The following is a 26,939-nucleotide window of genomic DNA, read 5'->3' on the forward strand; positions in this document are numbered from 1 at the left end:
CTGCCAACCTGTACCACAGCCACAGCCGTGCCAGATCCAAGCCATGTCTGTGACCTATACCACAATTCCTGGCAACACCAGATCTTTAACCCACTGAGCAAGGCCAGAGATCGCACCTACGTCCTCATGGATACGAGTCAGATTCGTTTCTACGGAGCCACGGCAGAAACTCCCCAGCAAAGGGTCCTGCAGTGATCACTTTTCCCATTTAATGATTACAAATGGAAACTGTGTCAACCTCCAGCAGCATCAGGACTGATTGTGGCCTCTGCTGATTCTGGAGAGCCCTGGTCCTTCGTAGCTGTGATTTCTTCCTCTGCTGCCCCTCCATGGCTTTGTCTCTGTCGGCAGATGAACTTTCCCTTGGGTATAAAATGGATTCTGACTGGATGAGCTGATGTCCCTTTGGTGTTCTGAAGAATCTTTGATTCTGGAATTGGTAGCGACTGGCAGAGGCTACCACTTACCTTAACTCTACCCCTATGGCCTCCCTTGAAAAGCGGGTATCAAACAGCATCGAGAGGCAGCACAGCACGCAAGAAGTAATTGCTCGCCAACGCGTACTTCTAATGCAAACAGAGAGCCTTTAGCCACAGTGCATGGGACTGGAGCATTTTATGTGAAAATGTGAAGTTTTCTGATCACTTTCTGTAAAGAAGTTTTCACAGGGTCTGAACCTCTTGGGGCTCTTTCTATCTCAAGTTCAAGTTACTTAGATAGTGATGAAGAATGTTTTATAGGCCCCAGTGGTAAATGATAGACTAGAGAAAAAGCATTCTTGGGCTATGGAATGCAGCAAAACTTAATCTCTCTGTTTGGCTTTTCATCCACCGGGCTTGCTGAAAACTTTAAATGATTAACCTTTCTCTCTTCAGCCTGCAAGGTCTCCAAAGTTTCCATCGAGAGCCTGACATCAGAGATCACCCAGCTCAGGGGGTCTTAATTATTTAGAAGACCCTCAATCTCAGTCTAGTGGCTTTTTCTTGGGATGATAGACAGACTCTAGACCCAGGATCCTTTTCCTTTGCAGTATTTATAAAGCAGAATAAATCAATGAGACCAAACAGCAAAAGGCAATCGTTTATTTTTAAATATCCCCTGCTAAGTGGTTGAATGGTTAGATTCCTTATAGTTGGTCGGCAACTCAGAGTCTACTAAACTTTGAAACATTCAGCCATGTTGACCTAAGCTTCCAAACTCTGTATAAAAGATCCCAAACCACAGGCCTGGACATGCCCCAAGGAAAGGAGCAGAGGGTGACATGATGTAGCAAGATGCTGCTTGCCCTCGTCCAAATCTCATGACCCAACCACACAGCCCTAACAGGATCATGTTAAGTTGCTTTAGTAAACTAAGAGCCGTGAAAGAGGAACTTGGGAATTGACTGGGACATAAGGTTTTTCTTACTGAAGAAAAGCTCCAAAGCCATGCAGACGAATGACGGTGTCCAGGCAACACTGGGCTTCTGCCTCTTCAGGAAAATGTCCCTGTAGGAGGGCTTGCTTGCCCTCTGGCCACAGAATTATCAGAGCAGCGTCTCAGTTACCCACTTTCATTTTCAAAGGTCTCCCATCCAAAAGAGCCTTTGCTGAGAATTTGCCAAGAGCCTCCCTCCTGCTTTATCTGTGTTCCTCCTCTTTGCATTCTGCGTGCGGTACTCAAAAGTTTTTTCTCCAGAGTAAGGGTCATACTGCTCCTTTAAAAATGAAAGTGAGAGAGAGAGGGAGGCGAGACAGGGAAAGCAGCCACACTAAATTTAGAATTGGGGTAGGGCTTGGTGATTTACAGAGTACCAAGGGTGTGGAAGGGAGGTTTCTAGAAGTCCACAGGCTAAGCTTGGCTTCCAAAAGAACTCAGGGGCTTATACACATGCCTCCCAGAACATTCAGAAGAGAAGAATCGATGCCTGTGACAGATGGAACTCATGGAATATTTTAAACTGGGTCGAATTTGGTGCCCCATCACTAACAAGAGTGGTCCAGAGAACCTGCTTGGCACGTATCCTTCCAAGGAGTTAGGTGTGAATATTTAATATGAAACCTGGGTTCAGAGCCCACGTGGGTGAACTCGGGCAGTTTGGTCTCCCCCGGAGGTCCTGAGACACAGCATCAGTGGAGTTTTGCTTCTCTGCCCAAGCTGTGCAGTGCTTGCTGGCCTGAGTCTCTGCGGCTTTCAGGTCACTAGTGCTAGTGACAGTCCCATTAAAACAGGGCATGTAATTCTGCAGGAGGGAAGGAAGAAGATAAAGAGAAACCTGGCAGTAGGCCTGGTCAATCCTCTTATCAGGGTCACTCAGCCCTCAGCGTCTCGGAGGGATTTCCAGGCCAAAAGTCATTCTTTTGTATTTGTTTTATAATCATAGTGGCACTTCCTCAACTCCCCCATAAAACATGTGCTTTCCACAGAGACCAACTCCATCAAATGTCATTTCCAAGTTCAAGTTGGACATAACCAGCTCATCTTTTTTTCCTTCCCGGGCTCTGTTTCCTAGGTAATCCCCTCCAGATACATGGTTCACTCTGTCAGTTTGAAATCATATTGATTGTCACCCCTGCACAAGTCTGGAGATGTGCAGTATTTCCTACTTGTCCAATTTCCCTTGTAAGGAGTGTTCTCGATTCTTAATTTCAAGAGATGGCTGCAGGAACTTCTACTACCACATTCGAGGTCTGGGTGAGGAGGAGGAATGAACACAGGGGGTAATAACACACATTTATTGGTGTCGCTTATGGTAGAAAAAAAGTTCCTACACCCGATGCACATGACCCGAAGAGTTAAATAGAACATTTTCAAGTGAACACATGCCCCAGCCCAGCGAAGTCCACCCCAGATAAAAAGCTTTTTAAAGGTCACATCCAGAGTGTTCTGCAAGCATCTCATGAGCCAGAACCATGTCACAGAGGCACACCCTCCACCTCACCCCCAGTTGCAAGAGACTGGGAAGCACAATCATAGATTTTCTTTTTTCCTTTTTGGTTTTGTTTTTTTCTTTATTATCCCAGTTGGGAATCTGCCAGTCAGGAGCAAGTCCAGAATGAGCTATTTGAGGGCATGGAAATTAAAAGTATCCACCCCACCCACCATGTTGTTGGCGGCGGCAGGGGCCGGGGATTTAAGCGTCTCTGGGCAGAGCCCCTAAGAGTGTGTGACGAGCTGGTGGCGCGTGAGAATAGTGTTTCCTTCTCTCTCCCCATGTTTCCTCCTCACGGGCTGGAGCTTTCCCACCCAGTGGAGCACTGCCTTGATGCCACAGTCTATTTTCTGTCTAATTAAGTCTACTGAATAATGTCATCTCTAGGGGAAGATGAGTGCCAGAAGAAAAAATATTCTCCTCATTGACAGAGCATTTCCAACTAGAAAGGCCACTTTGCACAGTGGCGTTTTGCAATTCTTGCAGGAGCACTTAACTGTCAATTCCGAGAGCTGTTCTGCAAGCTGTTCGAAACTCATAAAAATGGTTTCCGATTCTGCCTATGTCCGAATTCAATGAAATGGCAGTCTCATATTTGGCACCCATACCCAATTCTGACCACATCCGCAGATTTCACACTAGCACAGGCACACACTTTTGCACGATTTTAAGATCTTTATTAAGTCCTCCATCAGGGTGTCTAAATGTGTTATCAGTCTAAACAGAAAATTAAACATCCTACAGGACTGCTGATTGCACATTCTATTCTGGGGAAGAGCACTGGACAGGGGAGGCACATAACCTGACAATGTATTGACTGGACTTTGATGCCTCTGTTCTGATACTAACAAAGCACCGCTGTGAATAGGTAGAGTCCAGGAAGCAGAGTGAATGAAACTAGATGTGTGTGAAACAAGCTGAAGAGGGGGAAAGGGGCAAGTTTGTTGGTTGTAGTGCTGGTAGGCGATGGTACTCTGGCTGAGAAACTGCTGCTGCAAAACCCAAATCTACAGGGTGTGTGCAATTTAAAACTCGGATTCTGCCTTCCTGAGGCAAGGCAGAAAGACACAGGGAATGTTTAGTTCTCTGATGTTAAGCCTCAAGACAATTTTGCAACTTTGACCTGAAGAGATCTCTTATCCATAAAACAACAGGAATAAAAGATTTCCACATGTGAATTTATAAAACATGTTTATTGCTCATAGGCAAAAGGGAGAAGGAGGAGGAGGAAGGGAGGGAAGAAGGGAAAGGGAGTATAAAGAAGAAAACAAAAGAAAAACATTCTGGGAGTTCCCATCGTGGTGCCATGGAAACGAATGCCACTAGGAACCATGAGGTTGACGGTTCGATCCCTGGCCTCGCTCAATGGGTTAAGGATCCAGTGTTGCCGTGAGCTGTGGTGTTGGTTGCAGACCCAGCTCACATCTGTTGTTGCTGTGGCTGTGGTGTAGGCTGGCAGCTACAGCTCCGATTTGACCCCTAGCCTGGGAACCTCCATATACCGCAGGTACGGCCCTGAAAAAAGACAAAAAGGACAAACAAACAAACGACAAAAAAACCAAAAAACAAACAAACAAAAAATTCTGTGTACCTATATATTTTACTGTTACTGGTAATCTTGGACCACGTGACTCGGTTCAATTTATTTGTGTTAATTTAAATGGAGAGAGAGATTTTCCATAAAAAATGCAAAAATTATGTATATATATATATTTAAATAATATAAGCAAAAAACTAGGGCATATATATATTGTCAGCTCAGCAACAATGTAGGAAAAAAAAAACCCCAAAACCCATAGATTAAGAATGTAGCTAATAACTCTCCGATTTACAAAGCTTAAAAGGACTCTTCATTCATAGGTGACTGGATTTGTGTTTAAAATAATCATGGTTAACATCTTTTAATGTGGAAATGAGTACACCTATGTCTCATGTCCTACAACTTAAGCAGTTCTAAAGCACTCAGCTTACTGGCTTTATAAGGTGCATTAAAATCACCTTCATTATATTTCACAAAAGCTTTAATTTAAATGATTGTTCCAAATTCAATGGAAGAGTTTCTTAAAATCCACAATTCAAGTTATTTATGTTTCTACAGTGACCAAGACAGGAAACACAGACAAAATAAATACCTTTCGCTTCACGGCCTCCCCACCCCCTCCGCCTCTAACCAGCCCCAGCAAGTGACAAAGTAAAAAGTTCCATGTCTTTGGCCAAAGCCCCGGTCTCTCTGGACCAGGAACTTGTTTACCCCAAAGAGTCTGAGAACATCGACCTACCCCTTCCCTCACCCCGGCTCTACCATTCTGTTCCTCATTCTTGTCCCCAGAAAAGGTGGAGGGAGGCGTGTGTAAGAAACCCCGTCACAGACTTCACAAAGCTCATGTCTGCCTTATTTCTGCTCTTCCACGTAAAGCCATTCATTAGCATCAACCAGGGCCTTTAGGAGAGAAACAGCTCTCTGAACAACAAATGCCGACTACTCTTCTGCCTCGTGGATGAGAGAGAAAAATGGCTCTAGCACTTCTTGAGCCTTCCCTGGGCGAGTGGCAATGGAGGAACTGTCTGAATCAGGGGCACTGTTTATTTCCTACAGCCACTACCCCCGCCAGCTGATACCGCGACACAATGGGGGACAAACATTGTGACTTGAAGGGGCCAGCTGATTTCATGGTTAACTATTTCAATAGTACAATCCACTGAATGCATACCTTGCGTATCCTGGGTACACGATACGGTGTTCTTATAGGTAACCACTCATTCATTATATTATGGATTTGGATACGCTGAAAAATGTATCATTCATGCTGTTTTCCTGTTCTACTTTCTATTATTATTTACTCCAGTATCCTACCTTTGTCCCCCATTATTGAATATTATGCCCCCAATTGATGAGTCTACAGAATAATACAAGGAAGATGAAATTTGAATTAACTAATTAGGCTTCTTAATAGCATCCCTAATCCAAATTTTCTAAACCCCCCCCAAAAAAATTAAGCAATCAGGTGCTATGTTATTTTTAGATATCTTTTACCCAGTTTAACCTGCTCTTTTAATCTTCCATCACCATCAAAGATAGCTCTAACCTTCTTTAAAAGCTCCCTTAATAACTACTTGCCTTAAGGTGACTGGCTAGCGAGTAAAGAGGAGTGAGTACTAGCCCTTGCTCTTATCATTTAGGACTACATCTGGGATTCTACGGAGATTCTGTTTAAAGTCAGCAGAGCTTTCTGATAGGGTGCTTCCTTACATTCATCCGTGGCAGGGCCGGTGGTCTCCTCAGGGTTTTCACAGCTGCTGACAACAGCAACGGCACTAAACGACCTTCTTCTGACCTTGGTGTCCGACGGGCCGGCTCCCCGGACCGGCGGGGCTTTTTCCAGGTTGTGGAGCTGCTGGTCTTTCCAGTCCAGCTGTTTGGCGCTGCAGAAGGGCGCGTAGACTTCCACGCTGCCCTCGAACTGTAAGCAGTTCACCTTGTAATACTTCCGCTTCACTTCTAGGACGTCGTTAAACCGATGGCCCCAGAGAATTTCTCGAGGCACGTAGGAACTCCTGGATTGGTGGCACGTTCCGGTAGAATCACCGGTATAGATAAAGGTCACCAAAATCTCAAAGTTATCTTTGGCCACGGCTTTGCGGTCAAGGGCGTACAGGGGGCTCTCGGGGTCGATTTCATGAACGATCGTGACGGGTGTGACAAGGATGATCTGGTCATTGACTAACCTTAGGTCCTTAAATGCCATTGTCATCCGCCCTTCGCTGTCCTCCGTGTAGCGGAGCAGCTGGGCTCTCACGGTGCCCTCGACCACGTGGTTGGGTCGGAAATCTCCGATGCGCCACATGAGGCAAAGCTTGCCGTCTCTCATGCCTACGAGGGCGAAATAGCTAAACCGAATGGTCTGGGCTCTCTTCCGGGCCGTTGCCATTTTGGCCAAGGCAGCGCCAATGATGAAGGTGTTGATGATGCAGCTCAAGATGGACTGAAGGATCACCATGAGCACAGCCACAGAACACTCTTCGGTGACACAGCGGTAACCGTAGCCTATGGTGGTCTGCGTCTCCAGGGAGAATAAAAACGCACCCGTGAAGGAATGGACGTTGTCCACACAAGGCGTGACGTCGGGCTCGTTTAACAGATCTCCGTGCTGAAAGGCGATCAGCCAGAAGATGGAGCCGAATATCAACCAGGAGAGAATGTAAGACAAAGAAAAGATCACAAACATGTGGCGCCACTTGGTGTCTACCAGAGTGGTGAAAATGTCCACCACGTAGCTCCCCCACTCTCCGAAAATGTGCTTGAAGTACACGTTGCAGCTGCCGTCCTTGTGCAGCAGCCTCCTTCGTGCTCTTCGCTTCTCCGCGATAACGTGCTCCGGGGGGTAGCCGGGGTATTTGGGGTCCACGCTGACGATTGGATAGCTGCTGCCGTAGTAGCTCATTCTTTTCTATGGCCTTCCGGCATCCACGTGACTTCAGTTGTTCTAGGTGTGCTGCTATGTATTAGTTTGGGTTTTCAGTGACAACCTGAAAAGGAGAAAATTAAACACACTTTAGCTTTCCATTGCCATCTTCAGAGCACCTGGCCAAACTGGAAGCAATTTTATGCCATCTGAAATAGCTAAGACTTCATTTGAATGACAGAGGCATTAAGTATTGATTACTCATTCCAGCTTAGCATTCAACTCAGTCATTATAAGAACAAAATATGTAATTAGAGAAAATAACATTTTTATATATGCATAGGGTTCAGTAAACACTCTGATTATACCACATGGAACCTCACCATCTTTTCTGATCTGATATTTAAAAAAAAAAAATTCATTTTGCACTCTTCTGGCCTCAGGACATATAGATAACAAAATAATCTGCAATGTTAAAAGGCAAAACAGAATCCAGGACTTGTCCAGTAATCTTAGGAGCTTTCTAAGTCAGACGGTTTTCCTTAGAAAAAGGAGGCAGTTAAGAGTTTCTACCTTCATGCTGCCATGTAACTTACATGCAAGGTGCTGTAATACAGGCAGTGGTCCCTCACCTTCTGGACCTGTAGCCTCCTCTCTCTTCCACGGAGGTTTCTCTTCTTGTGAACTTCCCAGGTCAAAACAGAACAGACAAGGATGCTAGTTCAGATTCAACTCCTTTACCCTAGCTCCACCTTTGGTTTTGAGAGGAAAAATAATCTTTCTTAACCCCAGAGGAGTTAAAACCACTCCCCAGGTAAGCTTTCAATAAAGTATAAAATTCCTTCTGCTTTTGTCTCAAAACATCTATCCTTTTTTTTTTTTTTTTCTTTTCTTTCTTTCCTTTTTTTGGACACTGGAAGCTCTTCTCTTTCCCTCTGAATAGAAGCCGAAATTTTGCCAAGGTTGCTAATCTTGTTTCCCTCTTAAAGGGAGCATGCTCCAATTGGACCCTTGTATTCCTCCTGATGGTTTCACAGCCATGCCTAAGCGAAGTCATTTTCCTCCCACCAAATTCATTCAGCCTTTAAAAGACCAAGGCAGAAGATACAGTTATTATTGTTTTTAGCATCCATGATATAGGTCAGTGGTTTTCCTGCTCAAGTCTGAAGCTGAATTTTAAAAATTCAATACTAAATGATCTTTGGTTACTTTCAAGCAAAAAAAAAAAAAAAAAAAAAAAAAGTCATGTCATCCCAATTTGAATAGTTTAGTAAGAATATGTTTTCCACATTGTCTACCTGTGCTAGGTGGGAGGAGGGGAGCTTAGGGAGAGGAGGGACTTTTATGTATTTAATTATTAATTTATTTATGCTGTTTTGGCCACCCCCATGACATATAGAAGATCCTGGGCCAGGGACAGATCCTGGGCCTGGGCCAAGTTTTTTTTGGCTACACCTGCAGCAGAAGTTCCTGGGATCCAAGGATCAAACCTATGCCAGAGCAGTGACCTGAGCCACTGTAGGGACAATGCCAGATCCTTAATCCACTAAGCCACCAGGGAACTCTGAGGAGGGACTTTAGATGGGGGATCCTGCCACTGGGCTGCATAGAAAGTTTGGTAGGAGTAAATACTGTTCCTGACCCGGAGATGCCCCTTGAAATCAGCCAAGAAAATTAACCATCCAGCACCTTCGCCACTACAAAAGGAAGGAATGGGTTAATGTCTCTCCACTCAATAGGAATCATTCTTCTTCTCCAGGGATCAGGCCTATTTCACAATAAAGACTTTGTCTGGAGGACCACTCTGAGGATGGACGCTCCGGCCACAGCCAAAATGTCCTGGAAGGCATGTCCGAGGTTCTCTCTGTCCGGCCCCCGGCCCCCGGCCGCCTCACCCACCCATCCTCCTAATCGGCTCTGAGTGGTTACATCCTCTCTTTTCAGCACCTCAACTGTGTTTCGGGGAGACAATTGCATCCTTGCAGGGTGTGACCCGAGGCTGACCAAATGCTCCCTGCAATGGTGAGAGTAAATTAGTCCCACAATTTTTTCCCGCAACATATGTGATTCTTTGTGGGTTCCTGTCTGATGTGTCAGTGAAGGACACTTTATAAACAAGCAGCTGTTCATCGGTCTCAGGTTCCACTCTCTCCCCTGACCCTGGGAACAGGACAGTTATCATCAAAGGCCCCTATGATTGCAAAGGTAGAAGAAGCAGATTTGAAGATAGGGTTATTTTCTGGTTAAAAGCTTCCTTCTAACCCAGTTCCTTAAAGGGACCTGCACACATCATGGAAGTCTGAGAGTAAGAAAGCACAGCTCTTAAATCAAGAGCTACTGTGAGACTCTGTTCTATCCTGGTGCCAGAAGGAAAAAGAAAGGTTTTTATTTGAAATGGCATTTGGTTGGCATCATTCTGAATTCCAGTAGTGCCAGCAACTGGTATAAATAAGCCATTTTAAAAACACCTTCAAGAGGATGCTAATTGGTGAATGAAGTTTCAATTAATAAAAGCCACCAGTGAGCAAATGTGAGTATGTGAAAAAATCATTTCTGATTAATGTAACATTTTCAGGGGTACAAGTTAACAGCTGTGAGAATTCTACCCCAGACCCATCATGTCCTCGGCTGTGGTTCATTGTCATGATCACTCCTTTCAACTTCTCCAAGAAAAGCTTTCAGATTCTGTTTAAATGCATACATTTTACTCATCTATTCTTTGATTCTCCAACCATGTAAATGATACATTTTCTAAAAGACAGATTGTTTTTAAGCTAAATGACAAACTACAACCAAACTGATTTTATTTACTATTAACCATTTCCCAGCCTCCATAATGAGCTAGGATGTTTACAGAGGTCCTTTTGTCAAAATGGCTAGACAAAATAGATGTTTATTAATCTCTCGTTTCATACGTTGTATTAACTTGAGCACTTTTCCAATCATTTGCCATTAAATAACAGAAGCTTAAGGCTTGCTGATTCATCCTTCTACACTTAACATTTGTTTTTCTCAGGATTAAAACCTGGCTTTAAAATTGCCTTCATGCTTTCATAATTATCTTGTCACCATCTATCGACTCCAACAGGAAAAAGTATAGTTTACTGTGTTATCTCAATTTCTGCTGTACAGCATAGTGACTCAGGGGTGTGTGTGTGTGTGTGTGTGTGTGTGTGTGTGTGTGTGTGTGTACATTCTTTTTCTCATAAATCTTCCATCATGTTCTATCCCAAGAGACTGGACATAGTTCCCTGTGTGGCATAGTAAGACCCCATTGCTTACTCATTCGAAATGTAATCCTTTGCAGCTCCTATAGTTCTTGCATGTTGGGTTCTTTGCTCTCCTGAAACTGATGGTGGCATATTTCATTGGTAGAAAAATTCTTTTTGATAATAAAAATGGACATGCGATCCCGGAAATCACAAAATTGTGGGATATAAAGTTCAAAAATAAATGCCAAACCTAAGGTCTCCTTCTACACCAGTTTCAAACTATCCTGCCTGGCAATGAATGATAGAGGTAGGAAAGGACCCTTGTTGTTACATGCAATTTCAACATGACATGAAGTTCTTTTCCACATGGGGCAAGAGCAAAAAGCAACACACAATGAGGATGGAGGAGCTTCCTGAGAAGACCCAGTTCATGACAATTTGCAAAGACAGCTTTTAAAAATTTTTTTATTTTTAGATCTCTGCATGAATTCAGAGAGAAATCTTGACAGACTGAGTGTATTTCATATGGCCTAGATCAACGATGGGAAACATTTTCAACAAAACAGATCAGCAGCCTGCATACCTCCCTCCCTTCCTCAATGCACTCAAGTGCCTTCGTCAGACTCACCAATTTGGAAGCAGTTCCTCTGGCATTTTGCCGTATCCTCTCAAATGTACCCAGCAGACTACTCTGCAGATAGTTCTTCAACCTTAAGCTTGTCATTAGCATGTTGAGGGCCCAACACAATGGCTAAGACGTTACAGCCCTGTGCCACTTTGATAATAAAATTTGATCCCATCTCTAGCATCTGCTTACGAGAAATATATTCATAGTAATAGTAATCATCTTTGTATAATTTGAGATATTCCACAAAAAGGTCTAAAACATCTTCTGTAAAATCCACTTATTAATGCCCGTGACATTGGAGATTGGCAGGTGCCTTTGTTACCATGTAAATGACTTACAGGAAGTCATCTGTAATCAAGTTACTTTCCTGGCAACTATCAGATGAGATAAACTGTATGGAAATGTGAGCGCTGACAGGGCAGAGAGTAGAAAGAGTGGCCTCAGTTCTGCGGGCGGGTCATTGTCTTTGAAGGTCGGCTCAGGTGGAGGTCTGTGGTTTGCAGAGGGGGAGGGGGCTCCAGGAAGGTCCAGCAGAGAAGGTGTGCTCCGAGGGGATGTGGGGTGGGCTCTGGTTGCCCAGGAGGAAGGAAAGATGGGTGTTAATAAATTAGGGGGGAGCCCAAACAAGTTATTTTACTCAAAACCTGTCCCACAACTTCTTGCTTTGGAATTAAGCCTAAGCCTTATCTTGCCTGGAATCCCGGTAAGACATTCAGACACACGTAGGTGAACGTCACCATTTAGCCATGGAACACCTGCTTCACCTGGTACCTGGCAGACACTGCTTGTACTCCTCCAAACAACCCCTGTCTCCCGAATGTCAAACAGCGTCCCCTGTGTTGACAAACTCAGGGTGTTCCCACGTTTCAGCTGCTGTCACCCTCAGAGCAGCCCGTGGCTTGAACTATAGCTTTGGTGCCCTCTCTTTTCTTTTCTTTTTCTTTCTTTTTTTTTTTTTTTTTTTTTGTCTTTTTGCCTTTTCTAGGGCTGCTCCTGCGGCATATGGAGGTTCCCAGGCTAGGGGTCCAATCGGAGCTGTAACCGCCGGCCTACACCACAGCTCACAGAAACATGGGATCCGAGCCCCGTCTGCGACCTACACCACAGCTCACAGCAATGCCAGATCCCTAACCCACTGAGCAAGGCCAGGGATCGAACCCGCAACCTCATGGTTCCTAGTCGGATGCATTTGTTCTCCCAGCCCTACCCTCCAGCCCCGGTCCAGCTTCTCAGGGACCATGGCTTTTACCTCTTTCCTGATATGACCTTACTGTTTCTCCTTCTGGACCAATTTAGAAAGTTTTATGTCAGTTTATGGAATAGAGGGACTTCATAATAGGAAAGGGGTTATCATACCAGCAAACTGAAAGAGAGGCTGAGAAGGAGATGCTGGGAAGAAGCACAACATGACAGCATTCCTAGTAACTTCATGTGGAGGGCCTCTTTCCAGCCCAGTTTTTCCCTGCGTAATATCTATCATCTAATTGCAAAGCCTGTCTCCTTGCAAATCATGCTGGGTTTTATAAAGAAGTAGAAGAGATCTAAAGTCTAGGATTATGTTTCTCCATTTTCTGGATGTCAAGATCATACCAAAATAATATGAAATACAACAGCCAACTGTTCTGGTTTAAACATCAAATAACCTCGTTATTAAGAAATAGTCTGAAATAAAATGTTTTTTGGTAGTGTGGAGAAACCACGAACTGGGAGGCAGACTCCAGTTCCAGATGTGTCCTCCACACCCTGAGTGGCTTAGGTAAGTCAGGTTTCTCTGAACCTCAGTGCCCATGACGTGGGGACGCCTGTGTTACTAAGTTATCGTGAGGTTTGAATGAGACGAGGAATGGGCAGCCCTGGGTCCCTGTGCTGGGCTCAGTGTCGTTAGCGATGCAAGAATTATGGCCTGGATCTGAATCCCACGAGGACTCAGTTTAGGGTAAAATTTCAGAGCATGTGCTCTCACCCTCTCAGAGAGCGTTCCACTTGCATGACAGCAGAGCAGACAATAGATGGTTCCTAACACATATAGATGTCACCACTGTTTCCTACTGTTAAGCTACCTGAGCCACTTCTCTGTCCTTCTACCACTTCCTCAAAACCCCAGGGACCAGGTCATTTTCTTTTCTCTTTCACAACTGTTACCAAATGAAAAACCCCAAGTCTTTGTTCTCAACAGTCTCTCTCTCTCCCTCCTATATACACAGTACTACTTCCAGCTCAGTTTAAGAATTTTATCACTATTTACTCTGAGGAACCAACCTAAAGGAAACAGGACTGACAAGCTTGGCGAAGTTAACAGGTTAAAAAAAATTCACGGAAGGTCCTACCACATTTATTCTTTGTCTTGAATGGAATGTGTGTGCTCTTCGAAGGGGACTCTGAGGGTTTCTCTGGTTGTGATCTTAAAAACCAGCCTGCCTGTCCCTGTCGTGGGTGGACACGAGCCCCTGTTGCTCAGGGTTTACCGTGAGTTGGATCTGGGGTCCAGCAGAGGCTGCACGTCAGGAAACCCTAATGTCTCTTGAGAAGACCTCAGCGCCGTTTCCCCGTGTTGTGTAAGGAACGTACTTCCCCAGTGGTGTCAAAAGTCCTCTGGTGGAAAATTCATTACTGACTGTTTTCGTTCTTGTTTATTATTATTATTATTATTATTATTATTATTTTAATTGAGCTTCTGCTATGTGCTGGACCTACCCACCATCAGGAATTAGTGATGGGGAGTCCCAGCTTTGTGGAATTTGCATCTGAGGCATCAACAAACATGAGGACGATAAAATGAGATGATAGCATATAGTAAATACCAAAGAGAAAGCAAAATGAAGTATGAAGATGTTGAACGGCTGGAGCAAGACGGGAGGCGGTCAGAGACCGTTTGGTCCAGGACCCGACACTCAAGCTGAGAGCATGCTCTTGAATTCTTCTCCAGCCTTAGGTAAAAATGCTCTCAGCTCAGGCCTTGTTCCTGGGTTTTGTTTGCTTGAGGCACAGTCACTTGTTGTTAAGGCTCTCAGGTTTACAGGTGTCGTCTGACTGTTGCATCCTTTGTTCTAAGCTAATTTTAAGGCCTGGTTCTCACAAGAATCTGTCATTACAAGAACTCATCTGCATTTTATCACTGAATTCAAGCTTTCCTGATGCGCTAAAAAGTGGTTTTATCTGGTTTCTGTAACAGCCATCTAACTCATCTCTTGCCACTTTCATCCAGCATGCTTATTCTGAAATGTAAATGGCCCTTCTCCTGTTACTATGGGCTACAGTCCATTCTCCACAATAAGATCCTCTAGTAGCACAGTTAAAGGGCAGGAGTATGCAGACCAAAGACTTGGATTCTGGTTACGGCTTTACTACCTCTTAGCTGTATGATATCGGCATCTTACAAATCTCTAAGCTACACTGTTTATTTAAAACATAAGGACAATGGTTGACCTATCTCGAAATGTTTTTGTAAGGAATGATTGACATAATATAAAAGACCTCAATAGCTAGCACCTTGGAAGCTGTCTTTATAATCTTCCTTCAAACCTTATCGTGAATAAATACTTCTCCTATTTCTTGCAATAGCTTTTAATACTGGGTCCTTATGGAGTTTCGAAGAGATGGATGTCTGAAAGATGAGTACAGGTAAACTGAGAAGAAAGGGGAAAGAGTTTTCCAGGCAGAGGAATAGCATTTGCAAAGGATCTGTGGCTCAAAGATGAATAGGGCATGCCTGCCAAAGAACTGAATTCAAGGCAGGGATGGGCATGGGGGAGATTTGAAACTGAAAAGAGAGAGACCGAGCATTCATGACCTATTAGGTAGAATTAAAGATTCAGGTCTTTCTTCCAAGAGCAGTGAAAGCAGTTGAAATATCTTAACCAAGGGCACAGCGTGATAAGGTAGTTCATTAAAAAACAAAACAAAAACAAACAAAAAAACCCAACAAAGGTCACTCTGGCTGTCCTGGAAAATTGATTGGAGAAATTTAAAAGCAGACATGGGGAGGTAAACTAGGAAAGTATTTCAATAACCAGGTAAGAAATGACGGTGCCTGGGAACAGGATGATACCAGTAGGGTATTCTGCCACTTCTCACTACTGCCTTTCTTCACTCTGTACCTGGAACAGGGTCACCTGACCTTGGAGTGACCAATCAGGACTTCACAAATAAGAATTTGATTCTTAAGGAAGTGACACAAGCACACTGAATCCTATTATTCCAGGCAACTTCAAGGAGTCGAGAGGCCAGTGATATCCTATTACACGTCTATTTCTCCTGGAGAAAGACATACACTGCAGCTCTAGGGAGACGGTCCCTGGGATTAGATTTTCATTTTGCCTCTTGATTGTGCACAAATCAGGGTCTCTCTCTTCACACTTCTTTTGATTCTATAAACGACCTGATATCTTTTCAATAATATTTTCCTCTACTTGGGTTTACCAGGGATGCCTTCTGTTTCTTGAAACAGAAAAAAATCCAGTTAACAGTCATTTTAATTTACATATTAAATTTACATGCAGTTATATGCAAGCGTGGTGGTCTCTCACTCTTCTTTACTCCCATTGTGTGAACTAGCAGCGAGTCTCATTCATCTTCAAAGCACATCTTAAAATTAGTCTCTTCTCCTCACAGCCAAATGACCAGGTCTTCAACGGACTAGGACAACGACTTCCTAAGAGAGCTTCTCTTTCTGCCCTTACTGTACTTTTTTTTTTTTTTTTTTTTTTTTGTCTTTTTAGGGCCATACCGGCAGCATATGGAAGTTCCCTGGCTAGGGGTAGAATTGAAGCTGTAGCTGCTGGCCACAGCCACAGCCACAGCAACTCCAGATTCAAGTCGCATTTTCCACCTACACCACAGCTCACGGCAACACTGGATTCTTATCCCACTGAGCGAGGCCAGGGATCAAACCTGTGTCAGATTCGTTTCTGCTGAGCCACGATGGGAACTCCCCTACTCTTTTTCAAAATGAAATCAAAACTTGTCACTCCTCTGCTTAAAACCACCCAGTGTCTTCTGACTGCAATTAGAGTAGTTTCCATAATCAGCATTGTATACATATTGTGTACATCTGACTTCTGCCCATCTCTGAAAATTCTCTCCTAGTATTTTCCTTCTCATTGTTCCTTGTCTATCATCATTGAATCTTCCTTTTTCACTACTACAGGGGACAGAAAACTATAGCCCGTGGGGCAAATCTGGCACATTGGTTGTTCTGTAAATAAACTTTTATTGAAACACATTCAGACCATTGCTTATTCATTGTCTGTGGCTACTTACTGTCACATTACCACTGCAGACTTCAGCAGTCGCTACAGAGACCGTGTGACCCACAAAGCCAAAAATATTTACCATCTGGCTCTTTATAGAAAAAGTCTGCTAAGCTCCACTCTAGCACACAAGGATGTTCCTGCCCCAGGGCCTTTGCACTTCCTTCTCAGTCTGTGTGGCTTCTTATCATCACTGACGTATCATCCTTAAGGTCACCTTTTCAGAGGCCTCATCTGATGAGGTTCAAACTCATCCCCGTACTATTATTTTCTGTCCCATACTATTGTTTTGTGTCTCATGAACATGATTTAGTTAGTTTAAAACTCTTACCATTAACTGATTGATTTATTGGCTGGATTGCCCCATGGAATAGCTTGTAAATTTCTTATCAAGAGCTCCCCTTATTCCTATTTACCACTCTATCCTAAGCAGCTAGGGCAATTTATGGCGTGTGGCTTTCACTAATTCTACTTTGAAGGAATGAATTAATAAATAACTGAATACCACCTGAACAATACAATATCCTCAAGGAGATTCCAGTCCTAGTAAGAAAAACAGCATTCCTAGAACTATAAAACCATCAATACTGATGGCTCTCCAAAAACCAACTCTCAATTTCCTCCACTGATCTTGCCTTTCCCCCCATCCTAGGTGCCAGTTCATACGTAGTTTAAAAAAAGTCTTACTATCTACTTTTGCTTAGGAGCGTCCCTAGAACTGAAGATTTTAGTATAGTAACTATGGTAACCATGCTATACAACTCTCTGGAAGTCTGGAGTTGGGGGAAAAAAAAGTGCCTGGCCCTAGTTAATAAAACTTGTTAAAATGATGACTGAATTATTAGAAATGTGGTTCTCCTAACAGCAGTGCATGTTATTATATTGTCATTTCAAAGATGTACTACTATGTTACATTTTATATATATATATATATATATATATATATATATATATATATATATATACATATTTAATTTGAACTATTTCTGGAGGTGAGCTGGCTACATGTGACAAGAGTCTGCGAATTTGGTACAGCCTCTGATCCAGCATTTCCACTGGTGGCAATTTATCCCGAAGAAGCTATCATGAATGGGCAGAGCAACATGGCTAATTTGTAGGGCTATTTGTAGTAGCATGTTTTGGCTATGGCTTAGCCATCTAATAAATGTGGGATTGTTTCATAGGTAATGGTACAATCATATCATTACTCATTACTTTTAATGTAGCTATGAAAAGTGATGGAGTAGAAAAATGAGAGAAAAAATATAAAACATATTGTTTGGTGGAAAAAATAAAAGAGGACTATAAAACAGCTTGTGCAATGTGTTTTTTTAAGTTTAAATACATTTAAACACAGAGAAAAGACAGAATGATACAGACAAAATGTGAATTGTGGCCCTCTCTGGTATGATTAAATTTTGTCCTCTTTTTTCTTCTATTCATTTATTTACATTTTCTACAATTTTACAATGAATATGCATTAATTTTACACAAAAGAAAATAAAAACAGATATTTTCATCTGGTACTTTGAAGTTACCCAATTCTGAGGCTCCATAAAGGGAAAGCAAAGCAATATATCTAAAAGCATTTATTAGTGTGTTTAAAAGACAACTATAAATAGCCCAGAGAGGCAGACAGTCTTAGAGCCATTTAAAGTCAGACATTGATGCTGTAATTTTTGCTGGAACAATTCACAGAAACAAATATAGTGACATTTAATTCATCTAAGTAAAACCAGATCTCATTTAAAACAAGCAAGCGGGGGAAGAGGGAGTTGGGTCATATTTGGCCGCTGGAGACCAATTGGAGAAATCATGAAACCAATCAGGGTAACCAAGCAGGGATACAGGAAGCGGAGTGCAGAGGAAACAGGCATCGAATGCAGTTTCCCCTTCTCCCCTGTCTCGGTCCAAAACACACGAAACTGCTAATACCTTCACTTCTTGGCATGGTAAACCAAAGTCTGTTTAAGAATCTTTCTTTAATCCGAATATTTTCAATAACTTTGGGGAAAAAAATGTTAAAATTTGTGCTACTTTTCAACTTCACCACTTTAAGGTCTATGTTAAGAGACTTCTGTTGCTCTCTTGTGGGTTAAGCGTTGTGTCTGAGGCGGCTGGGGTCGCTGCTGTGCCTCGGGTTAGGTCCCTGGCTCGAGAACTTTCACTTGCCCCAGGAGTGGCCAAAGTATATATATATACTTTTTTTTTAAAGAGCCAGAGAAATGATCTTTTGGAATGGATGGATTTGAGGAAGGCATTTATATATTTATGAGGTGGATTTGCCTAAATAGCCATCCCTGGTCAGTTCTTAATAATTCATATTCGTGAACTCCAGAACCTCATGAAGAGGCCGCGACGTGCGGTGTGCCAGGAGTGAGTATTTTAAAGGGCAGTCTACCAACCTCAGCTTCGGGGATCCTCAGGGAGCATGCGGTACTTGAAGGTCTTTGGGTTCCCCCAGAATCATTCTGATCCCATTGCCCACTCCCCCAGCTCCCCTGAGGAGTCTCATATATCCTCCAGATGCAGATCTACTTGGAGTCTGACGAACGCGAATGAGTTTAGATGGCTGCTGGACCACTAATAAGACGAACAGAGCACTTCTGCATGAGTTAAGTCTTTGAGCCTCTGGTTTGCCCTTCTGAAAAAATGCAGGTCACAGCATTGCTAGGAGAAGTAAATGAGCTACGTTCCCAAAGTTCCTTTCACAGTACTTGGTGTTTAATAAATAATCTAACTGCCACGCCTGGAGCTATGACTACAGTTCATTCAGGTACAGAGCCAAGTGAGGAGCGAGAAGAGGCGAGGGAAGGAGATCCAGGGTATGCTGCCATTTTTCTTCCCAAAAGAATTATTAAACTGGCGATTCCCAGACTTATTCCAACGATCCCTTCTAGCATCTAGTTGCCCTGATATAACCTTCAGGGAGCCAGGACAGCACTGCGTGGAAGAACCACGGGTATCACCAAGTAGAAGAGAAATTGTTTTGTACTAGTTCCCCACTTTGCTTTCTACATGCCAGGTTACCTACGACTGACCTTGAAGAGCTCCCCTGTCGTTTGGTTGGGGAGCTGCTTCGGTTGAACTTAACTGTTCATTCCAAAACAAATGAATTTTATGGAACGTGTTTCGTGCTGTCATGTTTGACCTTCTCCGAGTTTGGTATTTATGGTATTCCAACAGAAAACCAAGTCCTATCTCTGTGCTGTTGTTTTCCCATTTTGTGAGAAGTGCCTGCAAACTGTCCATTTCGGCAATTAAAGAGAGTCTACTCGTGTATTCAACCTTCTGGGTATCATCGAACTCACAGATGTGGTTTGCTCCCACACTTGGACAGCGTCTACAATTTCTTTGAGCTTTAAATGACTGAGTTTCTGTTTTCATCTGTCAAAATGAAAACCCAGGGCATCTTTATTGGGGAGGAAAATACAGCAGCTGTTATTGGCTGTTATCTCAATTCCTGTTTTCTCTTGTGCATACAGATACATTGAGAAGGCCTTAAGATACAAGACAAATGATCTCCCTAGGAAGATCCAGATAAGACAGCCTATTGAGACCACACCTTAAGCAGTGTGCTGCCCATCACATGAGATTAGCTTTCTATTAGTCTGAGCCTTTTCAAGGGCACGTGGCAAAAAAGCATTGCCATTTAAACTGCAGATAAGAGAAGATTTACATAGCTAACAGAAGGTAGTGCGTTTGAGAGAGTCTTGAATTTCCACGCACTTCATTTTCTATACTTTCTCCACTGGTTGTCCTTCAGTCTCCACCACAGGGCTCTAGAAGAACAAATCACCCTACCTAAGTTGGAAGGCTTGACTTCATTATGTAAGAACACCTATGCCCACAGAGGGGACCCGAGCTAGCAATAACTTCCCTTAAGTTCCCAGTATTTCTTAGGCTGGACTGTTTACTGGGATGACCAGCAGGAGTTGAGTTTGAGAAAGATGGGGGCACTTTCCCCTAAATCTCATGATAAGATGTTTAGACCTGCACTGGAAGAGATGCTACCATGTAGCTCAATATTCCTTAATATCCCAATGCCCACTGTGAGCTGGAAACAGCCTCTATGGATTCTTCAGCTCAATCAACATTTAACATATGTGAGTCATCATAGGGCCTATTCCTGAGGATTATGGGGACGGCCACTGCCCTTGAACTGCTCAATCTTGCCAAGCAGACCTCACACCCTCGGTGAAGACAGGCAGCTGGGAATGGAGCCTTCTCTGGCAGAGTAATATCAAAGTGGGATAATGTTGTGCATCCAAAAGAAAGGTGGTTAGGTTTCAGACCTTTCCCAGCATTTAAGGCACAAATGTGCTTCCCCAGCATTTTGCTTTTGTGACTAATTCTTGATTTTTCTAGCCTGACGAAGGAAGATGGTGGCATAGATAAGCCAGAGAAGGAAAGTGGTGAGAAATCCATTTGCATTTGGCTTGGGATAAATCACAGGCTCTGAAAAGAATGCCCCACTTCTGTACATTGCTGGCTATTAACATGATTTTCTGTTCCCTGAATTCAAGCTATCAAACAGGCAGGATGTAATCAAGGGGAATAGTCTGGGTAGTTGAGCAAAAAGGCAGTTTAGGAATTTTTATTTTTAATTCCTTGGGCTAATTCACCCAGCAGATAATCTGCCTAAGGAAATTTGAGTGGTTCTTGGCTTGAACAAATCGATTTCCCACATCCAAATCAAAATTCATTCTTAGCCAAGAATGCACACAGCATAGCGATATGGAGAAGGATCTCCAATAAAGTTTGAAAATTCAACAATTTTCCTGCTACTGATTTTATTAAAAATCATTCATAGCAATTGTAACTGTGGCCAGCATGGGCCTCCTTGATTTGAGGCTGATTGGAGGAGGGGACGGAGAAGAATGTTTTCTCCGGTAATAAAATAACGTTTAGCTTCAACTTAATCACAATGCCACTTTGCACCCATGTGAGGCAGATAACATTTATGAAAAATTCATTCAGTTGATGAATCCTGGCAGTACTGTAGAAGTTTAAATCTTAACAGAAAGAATATGCTATGAATTAAAACAGCTTTTATCATTCACAGAGTTCAGGGTGAGAGTATTGGCTTTTCCACTGAGAAATACAAATATCATTGACAAGTTGAAGTCCCCAATCTCATGCAACTTTCCTATAGAAAGACAAATGTTTTTTCCCTCACTGAAAAAAAATTACAAGTCAGTCCTCCAAGGCAAATGTTTAACATCTTGTGACTCCACCCACGCCAGCTTCCATATCCACAGTCATTCAAGAGAGGGGACATATTAGGACGAGGGGATATTTGTCCTGTTAGTCTTTCGTATTTGGCTAAATGACATTAAAATCTGGTGAAAATTCCTCCCCAGCATCACCAACCAAGAGCATCCATTTGCTTCTTGGTCCCAAGGTTGCCTCGGCATGGAAACACAATAGCTCTCCCTGTGCCATCAAGTAAAGCTGGTCTCCACTTCTCCCCTGCACAGTCCTTCATCCCTGTCATCTGAATCAAAGGACACTCTTGTATGGAAATGACATGTGGGGATTTGTGACCTTATTCATCTGTGGGCATACTCCCCCAGCTCCTTTCCCCAAGATTTTACCATCAGTTCACTAGAATAGTGCTAATCAAAATCTCAGCCATCTAAAAAGTGATGGCCAGGAAGTGGAAAGGTACCACCAACGAGTTCAGAGTGATGCAGCCCAGAAGGTCCAGCCCATAGGCAACTCGTGATGCTCATCAAGGTTGCTCTGTGTGCTCCCAGCTTCCACTGCTAGTGACATTTGCCCCTTTATCTGGCTGGATCTCTTCTCTCAGGGGCTCAGTTCTGCCACTCTCCCCTAATTCTAACAACACGCCTGGAATGTTTATCACATCTTTTTTTGTGTTGCAAATTAACAGACCAAGGCTTAGAGAAATGAAGTTGTTTACTATGGATCATAGAAGTAGACAACGAAAGAACTAGGGTTGCAACGAGATAGCTAGATTCTAGAGGGTGCATAAAGGTGAATGCCATGCACTTGGCTTTTGTATCTCAGGTTTAAAACAGGTTTTCTAGAATTAAGGAGCTTGTAGGCAGTTCCTGGAACTCTAAACACATGGGTCATGGGAAAGTATTTCAGTATCTGTGGCTGTTTTCCAGCTTTCCTGAGATGTCCACCCACTGTGCTGATAAGATCAGCCCTTGATGTGCACACAAGTCCACACAAGCACCAGGGGCTGTCAGGCAGCAAAACCACCTGATGGAACCACTGACAGTCTAAAGAGGGTCAGCAAGGAAAGAAGCCAGAGGAAGCCCGGACCTGGGGTGGGGGTGGGATGGGGTAATGCTGTCAGTGAGAGCTAACTGGGCGACGCCTCTTCACGGGGAGGAGACGAAGGTGCCCTGTCGTGAGATTCCACGGCCCGTGGGTGGGTTGGAGGGAAGCTCTGTTGCCCTTGGATGCCCTTTGGAATTAAGCCAAAGTGTTGGAACACAAAGGGAAAAACACTCCAGTGTGGATGATGTCACAGAACATCCTGAGGAAAGCGGCAAGGATAAAGCTTCCTCCTGCTCGGATCCAAAGAACACAGACTGACTGTGGCATTAATTCCTTCTGCAGCCAGAAGCTTGCCTCTTACGGAGGGCGGGTTAATCCACATCATAAAGACTCAGAGCTGAAAAGGAGGGGTGTGTGTGTGTGTGTGTGTGTGTGTGTGTGTGTGTGTGTGTGTGTGTGTGTGTCTGGTTCCGGGCCTGTGAACTAGAGAATCAACATTCCAAGCCCCCTTCCACACATGCTCTAGGTTGTTTATGAGTCACTGGCACTAAGCAAAGGCCTTTACACCAAGGTACACAGAACACTGCCTTGCTCTCCTGAGGACACTTAAAACGTGATCAGAGGGAGTTCCCTGGTGGCCTAATGGTTAAGGATCTGGCATTGTCACTGCTGTGGCTAAGGTCATTGCTGTGGCATGGGTTTGGTCCCTGGCCTGGGAATTTCTGCATACCAAGTGACCAGAAATATGCCCACCTCATATAATAATGGTGATTATTAGATACAGAAAGAGTGGGGGTAGGGGAGAGGGACCCCAAACTAAAAAAGCTTTATGTCAGTGGCAGCTCATAAAGAAAAATCATTTTACTGTTGACAAAGGAGGGTCTGTTTGTCAGGTCAAACCACAGATGAAGGAACTCCCACGCATTGCAAACACTTTTTTAAAATTAAAGTGTAGTTGATTTACAATGCTGCGCCAATTTCTGCCATACAGCAAAGTGACCCAGCCACATTCATATATGTGTGTGTGTATGTGTGTGTGTGTGTGTGTACGTATGTATATGTATGTATGTGTATATATACTTTTTCTCATATTGTTTTCATACTATTTTAAATTTTGTCAGTTACGGCTTGACATCCTAAAATGAAAACAAAAACAACCCGAAAACTATTCTAGCTGCAGAGAAACTGTCCCTCCCAGAGCTGGCCAATTCTTAGAGACGGAAAAGGAGCCAACCCGGAACACGATTTTGGTACAGAATCAACTCATGCAGAGCCACACCCTTCTCTGCGGCTGCGGGCCCAAGGACACGGCATTCTTCCTTAATCATCCCAGGCCCAGGATCAGGCACCTGGAACCGCCCTTCTCATCCAGAACTCTCCAGTAGTATTCAGCCTTTCATCCCGTGCCGTCTTGCCTTCTCATGCAAACCCTGACAGAAGCCAGCCATGACCTGACCTTCTCTTGCTGAGGTCTCTGCCTCCTGACCACCCTTGTGTCTGCCCCGTGTGGTCCTGGGCTGCACCCCGCACCTTCTGTCTCAAGGACCTTTGAGAATAATGAACTTAGTTTTTTATTCCTGAGCCTTGATGCCGTCTGTTCTTGTGGCCCCTGCTGACCGACCATCTCATAAAAGAGACATGAGAATGTTTTTAGGTGGAAGGGAGTGCCTCCTGCTTTGGAGGGACCTGGGGGACCGCCCCAGACGGAGCCCTTCAGCCTTGGAGATCGTTGCTAAAGCTGGGGGAGCAGCTGGCTGTGCTTGCTGTAGAGTTTCCTGCTCTGCAGCCTGTGGGCCTGGGGAGCTGAGAGGGGCAAGCCAGTGGTTGGGAGCAGGGGCTAAGGGAGAAGAGAGTAATGCCTTTCTAGCTATCAAAGCTGAGATGTGTGGACGAACAGGCAATAGAATGGCCAGACTCCTTAAGGTCAAAGGCCAAGGCTTTAGGATTGCCCACTGGAGCGGGGCATGTGTTGCGCCTGGAGACAGGTCCATCTGTGATCGGGGGAGGACAGGAATTCAGTTGCGTTGCTAGAGGACAGCATAGGGAGAAAGAATGACAGGGCTTTTGTCACACAGTGAGAGGCCGAGGCGAAGAAGGAAGGGGAAGCACAGAGCTGGGGAGTTCAGGGGAAGCGAGTGGGGCAGCAGGAGGTCAGGCAAGCATGTTGAAGACGTGTGGCCCTTTGTGTAACTGAGCCCTTTGTGAAGAGCTGGGATGCGGGATCTGGGCTCCAGACTGAGGGAGGATAAGGGTTATACGCAATCAGCCTGAAAAGAAGCCCTCCTCAAGTGCCAGGCGCCTTAGGAACGTGTTTAATTTCCCCCCAAACCCTGAGAACCAGGTATCCATACCCTCTCTAGTTTAAGGATGAAGAATTAAAACTTAACTTTGATAGATTCATCCGGGGTCGCCCAGATAGTAAATGCTGGTTGGAAAAAAGGAGTCCAAGAAATTCATCTCACTGTAGAGCTATCATTTTAAGCCTTAATAAGAGAGAAGCTGTTAGAAGCAGAAGCGGGGTGAAGGTGGTTCTCTAGATCTGATTTCAGCAACAAAAAAGAGGAGACCCAGTCACTGGGCTGGGGCACAGGTTCAGAGCAGCACTCACGGTGGGAGATACTGGCTGAGTCCCCTTAGGTGTGTTCTGGAGCCACATAAGTGCTCTACAGGTTGACGCATCTCAAAACCAGTAGCAGAGGGTGTGGGGGAGGGGGTCAAATTGCCGAAGCCCTAGGGATTAGAAAGATTCCCAGTAGGGAAATCTAGGCAGAGCGTTACAGAAAAAGCTGATCAATGTCAAGTTCAGAAGGCCAGCCAAGAGGAGCAATGAGAAGGGGAGGGGTGGCAAATGAGCTGGAAAAAAAAGAAAAAAAAAACTTTCCCAGAAAATCAAGGCCAAGATTCAACTAAAATATTTCTTTTCATCCCCACAGAACTTCCAGTGAAAGTAATAAAAGTTTATCTAATTGGAGAGATACCATATCTGAATATCATGTTCACTTCTGGATATTCTGCTTTTAAGAGGTCCCTATAATAGTGAAGGGCTGGGCCAGGAAACATGGGAAAGGAAACAAAGGAGAAGGAAATACTCAAGAAAGAAACACCCACATGTTCCAAGCCTTACTGAGTACCAGCTCCCGTTCCTGACCCTGAACTAGAGGCGCTGAGATAATTAAAACTTCCCCCTGGGCCAGGTAGCTCACACTCTTGAATTCAAGATGGGACATCTACATTCATGCAGTAAAGAAAGGGACCCTGCTGGACGATGCTGCAGAGGGTGGGCTAGGATTGATCCACAGAATTAATGGGGAAGTAGATTTGATAGATCTATCAAGAGGACTTTTTATTATCAGAATCTCTAGTATTCTAGTAAAGATTGGGCCGATCGACTCAGAATTTGCATGACCAGCTCGAAGACTAGAGAAGAATTTCCAGAATGTGTTAATGAGTTGGATAGGTAATTCAGAAGGCCTCTTTAACACAAAGATTTCACCGTTTTATGTTATGTGATTTTTTTCATTAACTAGTAAATAAGCATTCACTCCCCTTTTCTGAAATGAACAGTGGTGAAAGACTGTCCCAGAGGATTAAAATGAAGTGTCAGAAAGACCTCATCTTCTCATTAAAGTAAAAACACTGGGGTCTAATTTCTAATTTTAATAATTATGAGCCTTAGTTTCATGCCAATGGGAAAGCTCATACCGACTCATGTTTTGGTGCTACGTGTGCCTGTTTTCGCTGCATCAACACTCTATTTCAGTTCTGTTTTTATCTTCATTTTGTATTTTTGTGCATGTCCTAAATTCAAACAATACAAAACAAAACAAAACACCCCTAACAGCCTGGATTGTGGAGTTTCTTGAAATAAAAAATAGAGAAAACCCAGGAAAATGGCTGACAGGGAAGTTTCCAAGGGCAGAAAGTGCTTCTAGATCAGTCACGCTCTGCTCCGGTGGCCCTGACTCCCACTGTGAGGTCAGGCATCCCATCTCTTACAGATGAACCAGACTCAAGGGTTGATGGTCTGGGTCCCAGAAAGGCTTTATAAGGTTCTTTCCACAACCTGCTAAGCCACATATATTATTTATGTCAGTGCAAACAAAATAGTACCTTTACCGGAACCATTTAGGTTTCATTTCTGGAGGCATCTCTACCACTTAGCATGTGGATTCAGACGGGGTATGTTACCGCTTTGATCCCCATCCCCCCACAGGGTAATTATGAGCGTTCAATCAGACGGCACTGTGCCATAGCAGGTAGCCCACGAATGTCAGCCGTCTT

At 43.8% G+C, this 26,939-nt stretch overlaps 1 protein-coding gene and 1 long non-coding RNA gene across 14 annotated transcripts in view; one reads left to right on the forward strand and one right to left on the reverse strand.

The window, feature by feature from the left end:
* KCNJ16 (potassium inwardly rectifying channel subfamily J member 16) overlaps nucleotides 1–26,939 on the reverse strand; it is a 499,644-nt gene that overhangs the window by 19,393 nt on the left and 453,312 nt on the right. For 7 of the 13 annotated variants that reach the window (XM_084983833.1, XM_084983832.1, XM_084983834.1 and 4 more), the window contains one exon: nucleotides 4,086–7,438. In XM_084983833.1, coding sequence (XP_084839959.1) covers nucleotides 6,094–7,353 — 1,260 coding nt within the window. In that variant the 5' untranslated portion in view covers nucleotides 7,354–7,438 and the 3' untranslated portion in view covers nucleotides 4,086–6,093. Of the gene's footprint in view, nucleotides 1–4,085; nucleotides 7,439–7,910; nucleotides 8,068–26,939 lie in introns of those variants that run through there. The other 6 variants (XR_014820848.1, XM_084983839.1, XM_084983838.1 and 3 more) reach the window with 4 other exon arrangements.
* LOC146398030 (uncharacterized) lies at nucleotides 6,490–10,282 on the forward strand. Its single transcript, XR_014820849.1, has 2 exons — nucleotides 6,490–8,128; nucleotides 9,074–10,282. It is a non-coding gene; the product is annotated as an uncharacterized LOC146398030 (long non-coding RNA).

The sequence above is a fragment of the Sus scrofa genome, chromosome 12 (genome assembly GCF_054392235.1).
Source record: "Sus scrofa isolate SSC_HxYL_T2T_F1_AM1 chromosome 12, Sscrofa_HxYL_maternal_Yorkshire_Landrace_v2.0, whole genome shotgun sequence".
Lineage (NCBI taxonomy): Eukaryota > Metazoa > Chordata > Mammalia > Artiodactyla > Suidae > Sus > Sus scrofa.